This window comes from Corapipo altera, unplaced genomic scaffold (assembly GCF_003945725.1).
Source record: "Corapipo altera isolate COAL_440 unplaced genomic scaffold, ASM394572v1 316, whole genome shotgun sequence".
Taxonomy (NCBI): Eukaryota; Metazoa; Chordata; class Aves; order Passeriformes; family Pipridae; genus Corapipo; species Corapipo altera.
In genome coordinates, this window is record NW_020884974.1 from 1,030,194 (window position 1) to 1,049,531 (window position 19,338).

Here is a 19,338-nt window from a genome sequence, read left to right on the forward strand (position 1 = left end):
GCATCACTTTTTAAGCACTGTAGCAGAAGGTCATTATCCCATGGTAGGATCTTATTCCCTTTCTCTTCAACAAACACACAAACTCCACAAAATGGAAGGAGGCTACGTGTGGGTAACAAAAAGAGAATAAAGGTACCATCAGGTCCCCTTTCCTTCCAATTTTTCTGACCAAGTCTTAAGGTGTTTGGTTCTCTTTTGGCTCCCATACACTGAAAATGAATAAATATCATGATTTCCAAAGGATTTTCTGTGCAAAGCAAGGGTAAACTCAAGATTCATCTCTGAACTAAGGTGAACAGAGGTCTCAAAGCATGGATGTTTATTTTGATGGCTTTCCAAGACCACAACCACGTCACTTCATTTTATCCCAGAAAATCCTTTCAGCCTCCCAGCTCCCCCTTGGTGCTCTGAACCCCGAAACACCAAGTGGGGAAATACACAGATTTGAACCCAAACAACTGGCACCATTCAGATGTTTGAAGCCCAAGGCCATACCCATGTCCCAGGTGTGCCAGCTGGGGCCATTTTCCAATCTAATCTGTTTTTCTTGGCTCGTGCCAACACCACCTCGCCCTGGTTCTCCGCAGGGCAGCAGCTGTGGAAGGGTGTTTGGAGGGGGACAAAGAGCCAACTCTTTGTAAAAGCCAAGAATCAATTTTATTCCTCTTCCCCCTCTTTTAAAAGGGAATATTTATATATATATATATGCATATATATATATACACACATATATATGTAATATTAAGCTTCTAATAAAACTTTGTATTACAGGAAGAGGAATATGTAAAATGCAGCTCACACTCCAAGGAATTTTTTTACCCCACCTCCCAGTTTACACTGAGCTTGCCCAACTAAAATGGAATCATATTTCCTTCACAGTGCATTTTTATGCACTATTTCAGGCTCTCACTAATTCCATGTTATAATACTGGAATATGACTGCAAGAAAATTTAACTGTTGTCACAGCAAAACCCTGGGGAGAGGATGGGAGGACTTGCTTTAAAAAACTTAAAAGTTTGAGTGAAGCATCATTTCAAAATCTCCTTAACCTCACATATATTTTGTTGTTACAAGGCATCCCATGGTGACACAAAGGGATCACTTCCTGATGCCACATGGACTGTGCTGGCCATAAAGATGCCACAGGAGGAATTGTTCAAGGCTGACACAACCTGCAAGACAAAAATGCTCCACAGCACTACGCTGTGGTTAATCTTCCACCAAGACAATTTCTCCCTGCTGATAGTCTGCTCTCACATTCGGAAAAAATAAGATTATATCCTTAAACACATTTGCTAAATCTTTAGAAATGAGTGGATTAAAAAAGGATCGCATTCACACTCTGCAGGAAATCCTGCCAAGCATTAAAGGGTCTATACTAATGCAACTGAAAGTCTCTCCTCTTAGAAACAAACCCTTCTCTACTGCTCCATGGATGATAATGTTTCCCAGAAGAACCACACTGTTCACTGGGGTTTTAGTTCTGCAGAAGAGACAGGAGACGGTGCCTCATCCTGTGGGGGAGGTTTCTTCACACGGTTGCTAAAAAGCATCAATTAAGGTAAAGAGCTTAGAAGACAAGTGTGTAATTATGACATAAATCTGCTCACCCAATCCTGTGTAAAACAACCAAAAAAAAAAAGTCTGTTTTATTGTGCATATTATGGATGGGAAAGAGAAACTACAGCTCTGTGATGAAACAGGTCAGCTTTGGAACTCAAGGTAGTGGAGGAACACCACGAAGTGGTACCAGCTCATCCACCACCTCCTACTTCAAAGCAGGTTTGGCACGACTGGGACCTCTCAACACGGCAATGGCCACCTGCCAGTGGCCTTCTTTTCCCTCTTTTCTCCCATCCAAAGTTGAGTAAGGCCATAATCAAGATGCCAGTACTTCCAAAGCACTTCTTTTACAGAAGGAAATGAAGTGATTTGAACATTTTTGGGGGGTTGTTTTTTTTTTCCCCAAAAGCTAAAGGACCTGTTAATTAATCATTCCTTACTCGGCAGAGTTTCTGCTTTTGATTCTTCTGGGTTAAAGTTGGTACCTGACTAATAGAAATATACTTTCTGCTAGCAAATCTAGAATAATTCCAGAAATTTTACCCTGAAAAGGGGTCAAGTAAAAATCAAAAAAACCCCTAACTTTGTGCAGCTTCAGCAGTATCAAAGATGAAGGATTATCTTTGCATTCCCCATGTCTGCTCTCCTACAACCCACCAGTGCCAGCAATCCACATCACTAAAGGCACAAGAAACACCCCCAGGTCACAAGGTCATAGGTTAGAGGAATTTAAGGAAAAAGGGAAAAAGAAGAACTGTGCTCAGAAATAATTTGATGTAAATGGCACAGAGGACACATACAAAGGAAGACCTTTATCTTACAGTCACTCCTGAGGGTTTTGGGTCTCTTTGTTCCAGCACGTTGTTCCAACAAAATCATTTATTTTCTTTCTCAGACTTCTGTTTTTAACCCCTAATTCAGAGAAAGGCCGAAGCCCCAGTGAGTGTTTGCCTGCAGGCCCAGCCCCAGTGTGCCCTGCTGCCAGGGGAAGGGGTGACACACAGCTCTGCAGGTGGAGCCTCCCAGTCGCCTCCTTCCCTCCATGGAGCTGGATTCACCAAGCTCCACTCCCAGCCAGCGCAATCCCGCTCTGTGATCCCGAGGGGTTACATCCAGCCACTTGTCACTCTGCCAAGGGCTGCACGTTATCCTCCTTCTGCCTGGACGAGTTTCAGTTCCTCAGTGCTCATGAAAGCACCACTGGGCAGACAATAGGGTTAGTGCTGCTGTGTGTTTGCTCCATTTCTGAGAAGACTTCCCGGGAAGAAGCAGCGCTCGGTCATTGTCCCTCTCACTAAACCTGTGTTTGAGGCTCCTCGGCCGCTCGGCTCTTCCGCCTCAACGTTTCAGTGCTCCTTCCTTTTTATTAAGAAAAAAAAAAGAAGATAGGTTGCCTCATTTCCTTACTCCATTTATCTTTCATGTTCAGAAGGGCTTGTGACAACATGACACGACTTGAAAGGAGAAACCCAAATCAAAAGCACCTTCTTCCAGCGCTGTGTTTGTACAGCAGAGCCACGTGAGCTCCTGGGCTCAGGAAAGCAGCTGGGCAGGTTGTTATTAAGAAGAAGAAATTGGTTCCTGAGAATTTCTTTGGAAATGGGTTGGTGAGAGCTCTCCTGCAGGTTCCCAACAACCCTGTGCCTCTCAAGGTCTTCAGCAGGGCCTCAGTGAATAGACAGACCAAAACGACTTGATTGTCCACCTTGACTTGTGACAACACACCTAACCAGGAGATATTTAAGGCTCAGTTTTATGTCCATGGGGACAATTCTTTAATCAGTGCATTTAACAGTTTACTTTCATCACTCTTGCCTCTGTATGATTGGTTATGGAGCTCTGGTTTTGTAAGTCTCAGCTCTTCCATCACGGGTCTCTGTAAAGGTCTTTCCCTCAATCCAATTTGAGTTCCTGTTGATGTGGACACTGATATATCCTCTCTTTCTGGAGAAGAATATAGTCCTCTGCTTTGTTTGTTCATATTAAAACTTAAATTCTTCATCTCTCTGGGTTTTGCAAAATGCACCAAGAACAAGCCAGCCCTAAGAATGCAACGTGCAAGAGCTGACAGGAATAAAACAAAACAGCTTTTGTGTGACAGGAGTTTTATCTGGCAAATTGATGTCTATGGGATTACATTTTCATTTTGTGAATGCAGAAGTAATCACTAATAATGCAACTTTAAACATATTTAGCTCCTGCCTACTCAGGGCTCTTAGAGCAGAGGTTAAAGCAGAGTGTACGAGATTTCTGGGTTTTGCTGCAGCCTCTGCAGGGCTGCTCTGCAAAACTTTGCCATGAGGCCATGGAAGTGTCCAATATCCACGTCCTGCCCTTAACACAGCAAAGCTCATTTGGAGTCGCATCCAAACCTGAATCCCTCCAAAGGCTGTCTGCATTTCCTCACTACAGCTGCAATCTTTAGCCATGTTTGCATTCTTTGAGGGTGGCTCAAAGTCAGCCTGTGGCTTTCTGAGAAATAAGCGCAGGGAAAACCACACAAATCCATCTTCTATCTTCACTTGGGCTGATGGACTTCACCAGCCTGCTGAAATGAGGCATGAGCCCAGAATTTCTACAAAATATTTTCCCACCTAACAGCATCCAGTGTAGCTTCAAAATACCCTCAAGAGCTTTTGAATCCACAATAACCTTTCAGAGACTTTTCTACCCGTTACTACTCCGAAGGACCTTTGCTATACATACACAGTGCATCTCTTCCAATGAGATGCTACTTAGGCCATGTGCTACTCAGGCAATAGCAAAACTTTTTGGTACCCTGGGACACTACTTCTTTGCTATTTACCCTTTCAAGCATCTCTGAGCCAACAGTTTCACCAACAGTTTCACCACAGGTTTTGCATAAACCCAGCAGCTTCACGCAAACTGTCAGGCTCTTGGTTAATGAAAAAGCAGAGCAGTGAAAAGGATGATAGAACCAGAACAGGCCAGCAATTCTGAAAACACCAACACCACCAGTAGAATTCATGGGTCGTTTTTAATGTTCAGTGAAAAACCTTGGAGAGACAGTGTTGAAAAAGAGCATCTTATGGTCTCTGCTCTACTCTGAGCTCTATTAGTAGAGATGGACCAAGCCTACAAAAACAAATCAGCCAAGTTGAACCTTCTGGCTCCAAAAGTTTGGGTCTACATGGAGTCACAGCTTTTTCTTTGCAAGTCTCAAAAATTCTGAGGTCAGGACAACAAAACCCAGGCCTCGTCTTTAACCCCAGCTTTCCAGTTCTGCTTGCAGGCATGTCCTCTGAGGGACCAGGAGCCACAGACCCCACAGTCCAGGAGATGACCGTCTCCTTACAACCTCTTCAGAACCAGTAATGAGGGTTATGTCCTTGTGTTGTAGTTATTTCCCTTTCAGAAGTGCCTCTGGCACTAAGAGGACAGCACACACTGAAGATTCCAAGGCACTCCTGAAAATTACGTTTGCTGCCACCGGTGTGAGGCAACTGCTCGTGTCTGTAGAACTGCTGGAGGCCAACCCCCAGTGCCAGGTGGGTGCTCAGCACCTCTGAAGCCAAGCTGAAAGTCTGAATGCTAACAGAAATTCTAACCATTACCGGTTTTGTGTGAATGTATTAAAAATATCTGCTTGGTGTGCTTCAGAAGAACGTGCTGCGAGGAAAACACGGAAGCATCAGATCTTATCTCATTCAAGAATGACAAGTAGAGAGCAATGGAAAGAAAGTCAGAGGAGACAGTGCAGCCCTGGCTTCCAGATTGAGCAGATACCCTGACATGCTTTTTAAACTCTTGATTTCCGAGGGTTCCTCTAATTTGTAAAATACTGTATCTCAAAACTGAAAGAAAACACAGAATTACAGTCAAGAAACAGATAAGATACAGAAGTAAAGCTGCTTCACTAGCCAGCAAATGTGTTGTGCTGTTTAAAAAAAGTTATTTAAATAAAAATAAACGTCTCTTAAATGCATTAGACCGAGTTTTCTTGCAAATCTGCTCTGGAAACCCCCTTTTTTATACATACACTCTTTGCTTGTCTACTGTATATAAATTGCATATCTTCTGATTAACATATTGTTCAGTCTGGAATAATTACACATCAGAGAGACGCCTAATAAGCTCATCTTTAAACTCTGCAGAACTTAAAAAAGATCCCAAGCATGTTTTATGAATACAGAATGGCATCAGCTGACAGTACAGTCCATATTATTGTGGTTGCAACCCAGAACCACGTGAATGAACGTTATGGGTTTGTCTTTGCATTATTCAAGACAATGGGACTTCTGAAGGAAAGCAAGAGCATGTTCCAGAATTGTGAGACTTCACTGTGAGGATAAAAGAAAAAGAGCCACACAGTATGGTAAAGAAAATGCAGAATACAGGCAAAACTGCATTTTATCAGCAGTGTGCACTTCACTGGAAGACTCCATAAGGTTTTCAGAATCCAACAGCTGCTTTGAGAAGCAACAATGAATAGAAACACTTGGATTTACAACTAGAATTGACAAAGAAATATTTTCAGTTACCATAGCCATATTGTTTTAGACTTACATCAGACAAAAGCTATTCCAACAGGAAAACCTGTCTTAGCCAACAGCTGGAAAACTAATAGCCTGATTCTGGAAGGAAAGGGGACTTATTACTTTTTACAGATGTCTCCATTCTCATCATCCAAAAAGAAGTTAAAACTATGAATAGAGAGATGGGCCCCATCTGAAATACAGCTTTCACATCCTCCCAAGGCTGTGCACACTCACAGCCCTGGCACCGGTTCAGCCTGCACATAACGGCCGCAGAAACCCCACGTTCTGTGCAACCAGCCCCAAACTCAGCTGCACTCTGGGTCAGCCTCTTAGAAACCCACTCAATCCCTTCCAACAGCAGAACTCCAGACCCTGAGCCATCAGAGAGGCTGGGTTTTATTTCAAAATAGTCTTTTGCGGGTGGTAACAATAAACCCCAGGCAGTGCTCACCTGCACCGTTCAGCCCCGACGCCCAGCGAGAGCCAGGTTCAGGAGCACCCCCTAAGTGTGAAGTTGGTTTATGGTCACAAAAGTAACACCTGCCAAGGCCAAGTGTTACAGGAAAGAGCACAGCAACCTTTCAGTTGACCACACTTCCTGCTGCCGGGGTATTTAAGGCACGCGAAGGAAAAGCCATGTGGCAAGATGAGCAACCACAAACCACAAGCTCTTGCTCCAGATTACCACGGAGGGTTTTCTGCTCCTACCAACACACTGGGTTTGGATGTTTGTTTACGTTGGTAACCCCCTTGTCTCTTGGTGTGGTATCAGCTTTAGTCACCCCCTTTCTGGCACAACATGTGCTGAGCAGCTTCATGTTTTTTCCAAACTTGAGGGAAGTTGGTGATAAACTGAGATGGGGGCCTTCCTCCTTCATTCACTTTGAACTCTGCTTCTTCCCCCAACAAACCCCAGTGCTGCTTCAGTTTAGGATTAGTCACCACGACTTGGCCACAGCTCCCAAGGGATTATTGGGAACACATCAAGCCCTCAATGCCCAACCTCCAAAGTCTTCTACAGAAGCTTCTTTTGTCACAGATTTCGGGAGCGTTTCACACCAGATGGAGCCTTGGGTTTGTTCTGGGCAGTCTCCCTCCCCACAGCTTACCTTTGGTTTGGCAGGACATCACAGAACCATCGACTCAGTTGGAAAAGGTCTCCAAAATCATTGAGCCCACCCTGTGCCTGATGCTCACCTTGTCCCCCAGCCCAAAGCACTGAGTGCCACATCCTTGGACACCTCCAGGGATGGGGACTCCAAACCTCCCTGGGCAGCCCCTGCCAAGGCCTGACCACCCTTTCTTTCCCTGATGTCCAACCTGACCCTCCCCTGGCGCAGCTCGAGGCCATTTCCTCTTGTCCTGTCCAAAGGACAGCTTTGTTCAAGCGCAAGTGTCCAAGGCCAGGCTGGATGGCCTGGGATAGCCCAAGGTGTCCCTGCCCACGGCAGGGGGTGGCACTGGATGAGCTGTAAGGTCCTGTCCCACACACGCCGTTCTATGACTCTGATCTTTTCTCTTCCAAAAGCACCACAAATCCCACCATCAGCTTAGATCAGCTGGCAATCTGGAAGATGATGGGGCTCCTCCTCGCAGACACATCAAATGCAACCCTGGCATCCGGACACCCTCTCCAGCCACGCTCACAAACCGTCACTAACCCCAAACACTCCTGGCTTCAGTAGTTTTGCTGCTGCTTCCTGGGCTCAGAGCAAAGACTGATGGAGCACAAGCACCTGTGGTTAAAACTACGGTTTTTTTACAATCACACCTAAAAATATCATCTTCAACTTCTTTTCAAAGTTTCTGGCACAGTGAGTTGGAAGTAGTACAGACTTGATTTATATTTAAAAGCAGGTAAATACCACTCCAAAGAACCAGATCCAGTCTCTGTGTCTGCTCCAAAATATGAAGCTGGGTAAAATGTGTGTCACTCACGGCAGAAGCTCCCAGATGGCTCCTGCCACCTTCTTTTCCGACGTACAGAAGTGCTGAGTGCCTGCAGACACAACTGAGCACTGCCAGAGCCCCCTGGAAAGTTGGGGAGAGCACTAAAACGGCCAGTTCCCTGAAAAATTAAGCACTAGGTTTGTCAAGCCGCAGATTAACAGCCCTAAGTCCTCATGCATGAAAGCAAACACCAGCACCTCTCCCAGTATCTCAGCAGGAAGATCAGCTGAGTGGTGCCTGCACGGCGCTTTGTAGCTTGGCAGGTGCACAGGAAGTCTCAGAAGGAAAGAAAAAATCCCAAACAACAAATCTGGGGCTTCCTACTGAATGAAGCCAACAGAAAATACACCTAAGAGCTGCCTTTCCAACCTCGTGGAGACACCGGTGATGAGTTCAGGGCTCCAGATCCATGAACCTTCTCAGCTCACACATAAACTTACAGGGTACAAAGTTGTGTTTGCTTGGTGAACAGCAGCTGGTAGCTGTGGGCTTTGCAGCTATTTTCTAGCCTGCACGGAGGGCAAACATGGACACAACAAGGTTTAGTTCAGCAGGTGAACGTGGGCAGCACTTAGAAACCATTCCCGCTCACCTCCAGTTTCCCTTATTCCAACTCCATGGCCCCCAACCCCTTCCCTGCTCTTGCAGGATACACCTGAGCTGCTCAACCGATCATTCAAAGAGAGGAAAAACATGTTTTCTTTAGCCTAATTCACAAAAAAAAAAAAAAAAAAAAAAGGAAAAGAGCTCATCCATTTTAGCTGCAGTTTTCTCAAAACAGCAACTTGAGGCAGACACTCAGCATGGAAACTTCAGTCTGGACAGCTGAAGGCTGGCAAAGCCTCATCTGCAACTGCAAACAGTGGAAAGTGTCTGGCAGACTAAATTATAGTGATATTGCTTTACAGAATAACCCTAAAGAGCAAAAAAACCTTTTTTCCTTTCTTTTGCACAGACCTTGCCATTAAATCTTTGCCTGGGGATGATGGAAGCTTGCCTTTCCTCTACTTTTGTGACCACCCCAATACGTGGACTATCAAGTGAAAATACAGAAGGGTTCTCTATATCATGTCCTATAAAAGCCAGCTGGCCTTTAGGCAACACTCACCCAAGGTGTTTAACATCCCCAACACTGCTTCAAGAATCAGGTCTTCAGTTACCAACGTCAAGACAAAGCCCTGCAGAGAATCCTGGCACAAACAGCCACTGGGGTTTCATGCAGAGGAAGGAAACATCACGTGAAGCTTTAAAAACCCCTTCCTGAGACAAGAGATGAGAGGGGCTGAAGGAGAGGGGTAAGATGGATGCCAAGGGGTGGGATGGTGGTGGCATCTTTTGTAAGTCTGAAGCAACAATACCTGTATATCTCTGAAAAGAGCAATGAAAAGCTCCTTGGCAGGCAGCAGGATTCCACATATGGCCCATGAGGATGATGTTTTTAGCTGGAATCCCAAGCACACAGAACTGAAAACCAGTAGTAAATTCAGGGAGGCATTACTCCAGTGACTGGGCCATCCCAGGAAGTGAGAAGGCATCTGGTGTGCACGGACAGAGACAGCTTTTGAGCCCCTCAAAACCTGCAGCTCCCCTCACCTGGAACATAAACCTTCAGGGGAAATCCCAGATGTTTTTGTAATATAAAGAAGTTGTAGGCACTCTTTTTCTAAGGTTGGATGTGAAAGCATTTAGTGACAGGCTGAGAGAGCTAGGATTGTTCAGGCTGGAGAAGAAAAGGCTTCAGGGAAACTTTATGGCAGCCTTTCACTATGTTAAGGGGGCCTATAAAAAGGCAGGAGAGGGCAGATAGTGACAGGACAAGGGGGATCAGCTTTGAACTGACAGAGGGCAGAGTTAGATCCCATGTTAGGAAGAAATTCTTGACTCAGACAGTAGTGAAGCAGTAGAAGAGGTTTCCCAGAGAGGCTGTGGCTGCCCCATCCCTGGAAGTGTCCAAGGCCAGGAGCGACCTGGGCTAGTGGAAGGAGTCCCTGCCCATGGCCAGGGGTGGCACTGGATGGGCTTTAAGGTCCCTTTCAACCCCAAATGCTCTGTGATTCTATGACTCTGTGATCACGAGTGCTTGAAGGTCCAGCTGGCCCCTGGCACGTCCCTCATTCATTAAGTGTTCCTGGCTGGGACCCATTGGCACAGCTGGAGCTGCTGCAGAGCTTTGGCACACGCTGCTTCTCCTGGGCCTGCCACAACCTGGTCCCGTGCCTTTGTTTCTCTGGACCTTGGCTTTATCTTTGCATGTTTTTCCTGCTTAAACAGTAAACAACCAAGCACAAGGACTGCTTTACCCTGTTTGTACCATGAACAGCCTTTGTGAGGACCAACACGTCCACCAGACAACAATCAATGTGAAATTCAGGCCTAAATGACCTTTTCTGTGTGTTGCCTGTTGGAAGCACAAAGGACCCGGAAAAACAGCAGCATTTTTGGGAGCTATGAATGGATTGTCTTACACCAACACCAGTGATCTCCTTACAAGTCCACTATGATTTGAAAAGGCTTCACCAGTGCAGATGGTGTCAGTGGAGAGCCCACGAACACCCCAGGCACTGACGTGGGTGGCTTTTCTCGGAAGAAACCGGTAACGGGGAGGAGGCACCACGTTCACTGTGCCAGCAGAAGAAAAAACAACCTGAAGATCAGCTGACACGTTCACTTTGCATAAATCCTAAAAGCAGAATTTATTCTGAAGGACAGACCATGGCTTGCTCCTGGGAACACACTGGAAGCAGGGAGCAAGCCAGAAACCTGCTGCTGTTCTGCACGGAGCAGCGGGATCACTGCACCCATCACTGCAGCCATCACTGCAGCCGGCCCAGCCTTGGGCACTGCAGTGCCAGGCGTGCTTTGAGGAATCCCAAAGGAGCACACGCTGCTCTGCTCTGACCTACAGGGCTGGCACAGCACCCTCTGAGATGCCAGAGCATGACCACACACCTGCAGCACACACGTACCAACCGCCGCGGCCGTGCTGCCATCACTGATGTGGTGCCTCCCCCCATCCACATCCCAAAAAACTGCCTGGGACACACTTGGCTGGTCGGGCCCTGAACAGGGACTGCACAGAAACGCTGAACATGTCACCCACAACATGGGTGTCACCCTCTGCAGCATCTGCCCACTCCTCAGGAACCACACTGCTCAGGGCACAGCAGCACAGGATATTCGACCTCACCACCATCAACATCAAAAAGTTATTTTTAATCAGTGCTTCTGCACTAGAAAATTTATTTGGAAAATAAATTCCTGATTTCATTTCTTTCCTAGAGGAATTTCAACATACAAAAACAATCTACATGCTTTTGAAAACTATATTGCTTTTAACTTCTTGCTCATCTAACCAGAACAACCCAAGAGTCAGCGTCGCTTTTGTTTTCTACTTCCTGCTACTTAGCTTTAAAAAAAAATGCAATAAAAAAGATTCAATAACTAAATAACAGTAACACTGAGATGACCTCCATATTCAGGCTTAAAGCTTCAGTACTTCCCAAAGTGTAAGAGCAACTGCTCGTGTCAGACCTGTTAACTCCTCACAGATGCATGAAGATTAAAGGCTTATTATTTCAAGAATTAACACTTAATTAAATACCTGGAGAAACTAATTCACCAAAATCTTAGCCTACACATACCAAGATAAGCGTCAGTACAGAATCGCCAGCAAACTTTTTTTATGTGTAAGACTAATAAAAAGATACAGGATAAAGTTTTTAGGAGACCCAAGCAGGCAAACCCTTTCTTCACACAAGTTTGAGCCATTTGCATGAGCTTTAATCTTGCTTTGATCTAAGAGTTGGCCTCGTTTCATTACTGTCCTTTAACCACAAAAGAAAGGAAAATGCCTGCATGCATGTTCCAAAACTGGAAACACTTTGAATTGTTCTGTGAGTGTGAAGAGCTTGTTTATTCCATGCAAAGGGAAAAGCTCTACTTTAAAAGCCCATTCCTTAAGGATACCATCCTTCCCCACCTAGACACTGGCTTTGCAGCTGCCACTGCCCAAAGGCACCACCACCAAAGCTGCTTTCATCACCTCAGTGCTTGCTTCTTCTCCCCTTAATATCCATAAAATCTCTATCAGATGCAAAGATTGTCTTATAATTTGTGGCCAAGCTGCAGTAATTGAAGAACAATCAGTCTTCAAGATTTTGGAAAATATCAAGTACAAAAGTGCAGCAGGCTCCACACGTACAGCGTGCCTCTCAACTACAGAATTTTTTGCAAAGATGAGCCTATTTCTCACTTTTCCTATTGAGAAGAAGCTCTTTGCACTGACACTTGTGCCCAAGTCAACGTTATACGTAGTTTCTTCTACAGAAACAGCAGAAAACCATGAAAAATGCCACATCTTCCCCTACTGCTGGTGGTTTCCCTTCCCTCACACTACCCAAAAAAAGACTTTCTTTAGCAGAAAGAGGCCACCTTTTGGTTTTCAAACCCAGTGATGCAGCACATCATCTTTAAGGGTAGTTCTTGTGTAGAGTTTGCTTTGGTTTAAGGGAGTTTGAGATGATCCTGCTGAACAGGTAGGGAGAATAACCCAACTTCCCACATGCTCTGGTAGAAGGCAAAGCTGGGACACAAAATGGGTAACTGGGATTTCTGGGTTTAGGAAAACCTCAAGCCATTTCCAAAAGGTAAATGGGATGTGATCCCAGACAACTGACAAAGTGAAGTACAAAATCTCCTCCTGCTTTGATCAGGGAAATTCTTGGTTGTGCCTGTTGCCAGACGACGTGGCTGTAAACTTCCAAAATTGCTCGTGGTGCTTTTGAGAGAAGTTAATAAATGGGACTATATGTGAAATGGAAGCTGAACAGAGAAGGTATATCCTGCCTTGATCTCCCGAAGCTGAAATTGGGAAGTTACCAAGGACAGTAAATTCTGTTCAAGTTGGGTGGCAAATAACTTTCCCATCAATCACATCCCCAGATGCCTTTTGCTTGCATTCAGTTGAAACCTAAGAGAAAGTGCCCAGCTCCCTGAATTAAAGACTATAAAAACCCAAGAGAAGCTGCCTCTCCACTCCAGCACAGGCTGGCACAATTTATCAAAACTATGGGATGAAAATGTGCCACTGGCTCCAACAGCAACAACCTCTCTGAGCACTAAAACTTCCGAGAAAACAAGTAAAGTCAAAAGGATTTTCCTTCAAAATCTCATTTCTTAAGGTCTTCAAGAACTTGGAAGCTTTGCAAGGTGCATAGAATAGAATCTCATATACTTATTGAACTTCAAATTTCCTGTGAGCTTTACTTCACTCATTCTGTGGATATTTATGCCTGTTTGGATTGGACTGGATGGCACTGTCGTGAATTCTGGATTCAATACATGTTTGTAAAAGAAAATCCTACTCTGCCTCTTCCACAGACTTTTGGAGTTGCAGGTAAATCCTATCAGCTCTTACCATAAACCTCAGAACATGAAAAGGAAAAGCAGCCTCGAAGGGAAAGTCCAGAGAGACAGCACACTCAAAGAATCATGGAGAGGTTTGGATTGGAATGGACCTTAAAGCTCATCTTGTTCCACCCCCTGCCATGAACAGGGACACCTTCCACTAGCCCAGGTTGCTCCAAGCCCCATCCAACCTGGCCTTGGACACTTCCAGGGATCCAGGGGCACTCCTGCTCTGTGTGATGCTGCAGCCACACTCACCAGTGGAAAACAGCCAGGATTTCCCAAACACAGCACAGCTCAGCTTGTAACAGGCTAAGACCAAAGGCAGTAAGTGCAGCCAGACTTGACAAAAGTGTTACACTTGCAGTCTCACCCCAAATTAAACCCAGAAGGATACACAACACTTGAAAGCAGAAAATCCAACATCCGGCCCAAGTGCCTGTCCAGAAAAAGGCCAACTTTTCCACAATTAATTCCAAGTCATTCTTCCATCCTCCAGCACCCCTGCTCACAGTTCTGTGAACGCTGGCTGGGAATGTCACTGCAGAGCTCTGTCAGGCACTCGGGGTATGTCCCTCCGAGCCAGGGCGACTTATCTCCATGCAACCCATGGAGTTTATTCAGAGGCTTTCCTGTAAGGCCACAAACCCATTTCCTCATCTTGTCGTTCAAGTAAAGGGTAAACCAGGCTCCTCTTCAGTCTCTAAAACATGACAGACTATCCTGACTCTCTCTGCTTTTTCAAGTAAGGTGCACCTTGTAGGAACACACCTACAGTGTTTTATCACCATACAAAAATACCCCTGTCTTGACTAATACCACACTGACATTCACTGGCAAAACAAATGGCTAGAAAGAAATTTCTTACAGACATTAAATAACAGCTTTCACTGCCGACTGAGAAGAAGAAGAGCTGGAAAGTCTGCTTGGAAGAATGTCCCTAAACAATGAGGAAACCCAGTGGGTACATCCCTGGGTGCCGCAGGGTCGCAGCGCTGTCCCTGTGCCCCTTGGCTGGACTGTCCTGTCTGCCTGGGTGAGGAAAGAGGTGGAAATGAAGGGAAGGAAGAAAGAAAAACTGCATTTAAACAAACGAATCAAAATACAATGACTACAGAGCCTCATCCTCTGCATGGCTGTATGTTTGCAGCCATGGGTGGATGGGATACGGTCAAGCACACTGAGCACCTTTAATAAAAAATAACCTTCAGGGAAGTTCCATTTTCTGTACACTGAACTCTTTTGAAGATGCACCTGATGAAATTACTCGTGTTGGGTGCTTGAAATCTCTCCACTTCTCCAAATTTAAAAAAGATTTGTTCCCAACACACCGCACGTGACGGGGCAGAGCTGGGTCCCCCCTACTGCTGCTGACATGGCAGAAATGGAAGATCATCAACACTTTAGGGCATTTCCACCTTCTGCCTGCTGTCAGATCCACTTCCTTGACTGTTCCTTTTCTAATATTAGAGAACCAAAGCACAAATTTTCCATCAGCAATGTTGAAACCTCCAGTACAGTCTCTCAGAGCACACTAAGCTGCTTTAACAGGCAATTCCACCTTATCCCTCGATTTAACGAGCGCACCCCGAGTCCGGAACTCCCCTCTCCCACCCTGGACCACTCCTTGTTGGGTGGAGCACTTATTAGGCATCATTAGATGCCTAATTCACCCAATGAACACCTCCCGTCATATGTTCAGCCCATGCCTCATCAAACTGAAAGCAGGAATTTTTATAATAAACTCTTTTCACATGACCAACTCCCAGTCTCCTAATTATTCTTGCCATGTTTTAAACTCCAGTTCACTCATATCCTGAATAATCCCCATGTCGTCCCCCAAACCACCTCCAAAGAAGGATTATCTCTCCCACAAGTCCTTGTTTTCAAGACCTCAGTCCAAAAACCTGAAGGAATTACTATAAAATTTTCTTTTCATTTCAGAGGGCTTTAAATCATTTTACTGCTTACAATGTGCGCATATTTAAAATATCTTATGGACCTAAAATAAATGGAAAAACGTATTTTTCCATAGGTATGGTTAGAAAAACAGGCTCATGCTGCACAGCACAGAAGACACCTTTGAAACTAAGGTTTCAGTAATGCTGCAGTGCATGTGGTCTGGCTTTCTGCCCCACTCCTCCTTGCTGGCACTATGTGGCCTCACACTCTCCCCTAAATATGCTCCACCCACCTTCTCCCCGTGGACACAAACTGTCCCCAGCGCTCACAGGAGTCCCTGCTGACTCATTTTTCCATTATTGTTCTGTGACAGTGATTTCCTTCAGGTAGGAGTAACAAATATCGAGCGTTGACATTTTACTCACAATTTCATCCCACAACAGTGACCAATTTTCACTCGTGTCTACTCAAAAAAGACAAAATATGCTGTGATGGCTTGCAAAGTGAGATATAAATATATATAGTTTCTTAATTTTCTGACTATAAAAATTGTTTTTCAAAGCATTTCCATCCCCAAATAAGTCTTTAGGCAGTTGATTCAGACCTCACAGGGATGATCCCTGCCCTTGCCATTCCAAGCACAGCTTCACACGTATCGCCCTGCAAAGACCACTTGAAAAAAATCACACATTGGCATCGTATATTCTCTTCTCAGGCACTATTTGCTGCAGGAAACACACATCATCAAGTCAATAGTTATATTTACTGACTTTCAGGTCATGATATTACCCAAGATATTGCCCCAGCTCTCAATGCTTTGCAGTTTGGCTGGTTCAATCCTGCCATTTCTTCCTTAAGAGCACAGAAGTGGAAAGCAGTTTTAGGTGGAAATCACAGCCTTTGGCTCCAGTAACAGAGACGCTGCGTAGGATGCCTTCGTGATTTTCTCTGGGATTCATTTCTCCAACTGGTCTGACAAGGCTCCAACTTACCCACGGGGAACCAACAGCCAGCAAAGTGTCTCCCAGGCTCTCCCTGGGGGTGCCCCTGCCGAGGGCCAGGCTCTTGATGGCTTACACAGACACCTATTTGAATGGGTTTACATATTTTAACATCATTTTACATATCACATGGTTCCTGTCCTCCTTTGGTTCTCCTCTCATCCCTCAAAGACTTAGAACTTAGAAAACCTGTAGAACTGTACTGTATCACAGAATCATGGAATCATGGAATATCCTGAGTTGGAGGAGACCCACAAGGATCATCGAGTCCAGCTCGAGGCTCTGCACAGGACATCCACCCCTTTAACCCTCAGCATCTCATTTCCACTTTGTTTTGGCTTAAATGTTGTCTAAATGAGCTACCAGGCTTTACAACACATTTAATTCCAGGCAAATTAAATTACCATTAGAGCAACAAGAAATTCAATTACACCATCAGGACAAAACCCATGGACTAGACCAAACTCTCACTTGAAGTAACACTCAGGATTTCCTGTCTCGAGGTTACTGCTATTTGGGCCAGTCTGAGCAAGCACCCCAAAATGCACAAAGTCTGGAGAGTGTTGCTGGCTGCTGCCTCCGAGTAGGGTGTGTGAGGCACATCCTTGGGCTTGTTGTCTCACAATCCCCCTCCCGAGCACTATGGACTGACAGCTCTGCTGACAAAAACCAGGTCTCTCCCTTCTCTTTTTCCTGAGGACACCCCTGCATCATCTTTGGAGGAAAAGAACCCAAAAGCTCCCAGCCCACCACAAAAACACACCTAAGCTTTACAAAGCCAGTTGAAAAATGTGCTGCTTATTCAACCTACAGCCTTACTGCTTCAGCCTGCTTCCTGTTCCACCGAGGGGAGCTCAGCCCAGCTCACTCTGCACGTACATCACCCCAAAGAGTGTCAGACAGATAAGCAAGGTCTGAGTCTTACAGACTCCAGCCTCAGCATCAGCAGTAGGTCTGGTGAGCTGGCTGCATTGCACTCTGTTTTGATTTAAGATGCTCTTCCTGATTCCTTTTCCTTCTTGGAAGTGCTAATTCACTGACAGTCTCTGTACAAAGTGCCTCATTAATTATTTTTCCAAGCAGGAGCTTAGAGTGGAGGATCCTCACTTACAGTAAGAACAGCAGACACGCCAGGGGATGAGCACAGTGCTTTCATTCCTTTTTCCACAGTGATTTGGCTTTCTCTCTTGCCTGTGCAGAGATGTGACAGGCAAACCAGAGCTGTGTCTGAAGAGCTGCCCAGCTCCCAGCGTGGCAAAGGCCCCCTCCCTGAGAGCTGAGGGAAGTTTGAGACACACACCCAGCCCCACTTCACACGGAGGGATTTCCCAACCCTCCAGCACCAGCTCCCAGTTCTGATTCTAGATGATGTCCAGGGCAAGGACCTGCACGGTTTCCTCTTGCACAGCTGTGAAGAAACCAACCAGCTTCCTGAATTTCCTGATATTTTTTTGCAGTAAATAGTCATCAGCCTTTCTAGGCACTCACAACTCAGGGACCAGAAACTTGAAATGCTGAACTATGGAAATGCAACTTTGGCTGCAGCATAGGGATAAGTGTAAAGGAAAATAGAAATCCATGGGGATCGCACCCTCATGGCTCTGATGGGACTGAAAACCACCCTCAACCAGACAGGAAAAAATGACAATAATGAGAGGGCACCATAGAAAAATCTCTGCATGTGAGGCCGGTAGCTTTGCTGACTGCTTTTTGGGTGGAAACCATTTAATAACTGGACATCTTTCCCACTATGGGAATCTCTTGAAAGACCCACTGTGATTTCAAAAGAGTCCTGACAGAGGAGCAGTTCAACATTTGCACTCCCTCTACACCACAAAAAAATCCCGGAGCAACAGAATCCAAGGACAAGCCGGGCTGCGGGCACCACCCAGGAGTCACCCTCGGGCCTGAATCCACGGAATTTGATCTCCCAGTCCACAGCAGAGAGGACTCTGCAGGCTCCACATGCATAATACATGAAGTGCTGGAACTGGGCGTCCTTTTCTCATGCAAACTTTTACTTCACTTGTAAATCTCCAGCCTTAAAATTTGCTTTGTAAATACTCTACCTGCCGCCTTACCGATAAGCAGCACAGGTAGACAGGCAAGAGTAAGATGTATTTCATAGTTAACTATTCAAGTAACAAAAATACCCCCTAAAATACCGATTTATGCTCTTTTCCTTCATAGTTTAGTAGCCATAAGCATAATTCAAAGTGGTTTTTTGTTTGTTTTCTCTTTCCTAACGTTTTAATGGGATAAAGGAATGTCCTTACACAATCTGAACAGTTTACCTAAATACTCACCTACAGTGTTCCCACCGCCCGAAGCAAGCTTGGCAAAACTTCAGGCCATATGAATCACAGAATTCCAGAACATGCTGAGTTGGAAGGGACCCACGAGGATCATGGAGTCCAACTCTCAGCCCCGCACAGGACACCCCAAGAGTCACACCCTGTGCCTGAGAGTGTATGGTCGGGATCTCATTTACCCTGGCAGACCCCGGTGCCGTGGGAGCCGCCGGCGCTGGGGGATCGGGATGTGCTGTCACCCGGGCAGATTCAGCCGCATCGCTCCCACGCTCCCTCAAGTTTTTACCGCCTATTTACAGTCCCTCCGCGGGAATTTTTAGCGCATCGTCGCTTAAGGAAGCGCTCCAAACTCCACCGGCCTCTGGGATCCAGCGCAAACCCCGCCGTGCCCGGCGCGCTGCCCGGCGCGCGGGATGCGCGGGGATGCCCGGGAGCGCTCCCGGCGGCATTCCCGGCGGCATTCCCGGCGGCATTCCCGGCGGCAGTGCCCCGCAGCCCCGCCGAGCCCCCCGTACCTCGGATGTAGGTGCACTTGCTGTCGTCCAGCGGCGCGGAGGCAGAGCCGCCCATGGTGCGGCGGAGCGGGAGCGGGAGCGGGAGCGGAGCGGCAGCACCGGCGGCCCCGCAGCGCCCGCCCGGCCCGGCCCGGCCCGGCCGCACCGCCCCCTCGGCGGGACCGCCCCCGCCCCGCCCGCCGGGCTGCT

General features: G+C 46.2%; 1 protein-coding gene across 1 annotated transcript in view; it reads right to left on the bottom strand.

Annotated features, from left to right (window-relative positions):
- FAM129A (family with sequence similarity 129 member A) overlaps positions 1 to 19,227 on the bottom strand; it is a 58,775-nt gene extending 39,548 nt beyond the window's left edge. Inside the window, exon 1 of the mRNA XM_027665249.1 lies at positions 19,150 to 19,227. Coding sequence (XP_027521050.1) covers positions 19,150 to 19,204 — 55 coding nt within the window. The 5' untranslated portion in view covers positions 19,205 to 19,227. The remainder of the gene's footprint in view (positions 1 to 19,149) is intronic.
- Between the last annotated feature and the right edge of the window lie 111 nt (positions 19,228 to 19,338).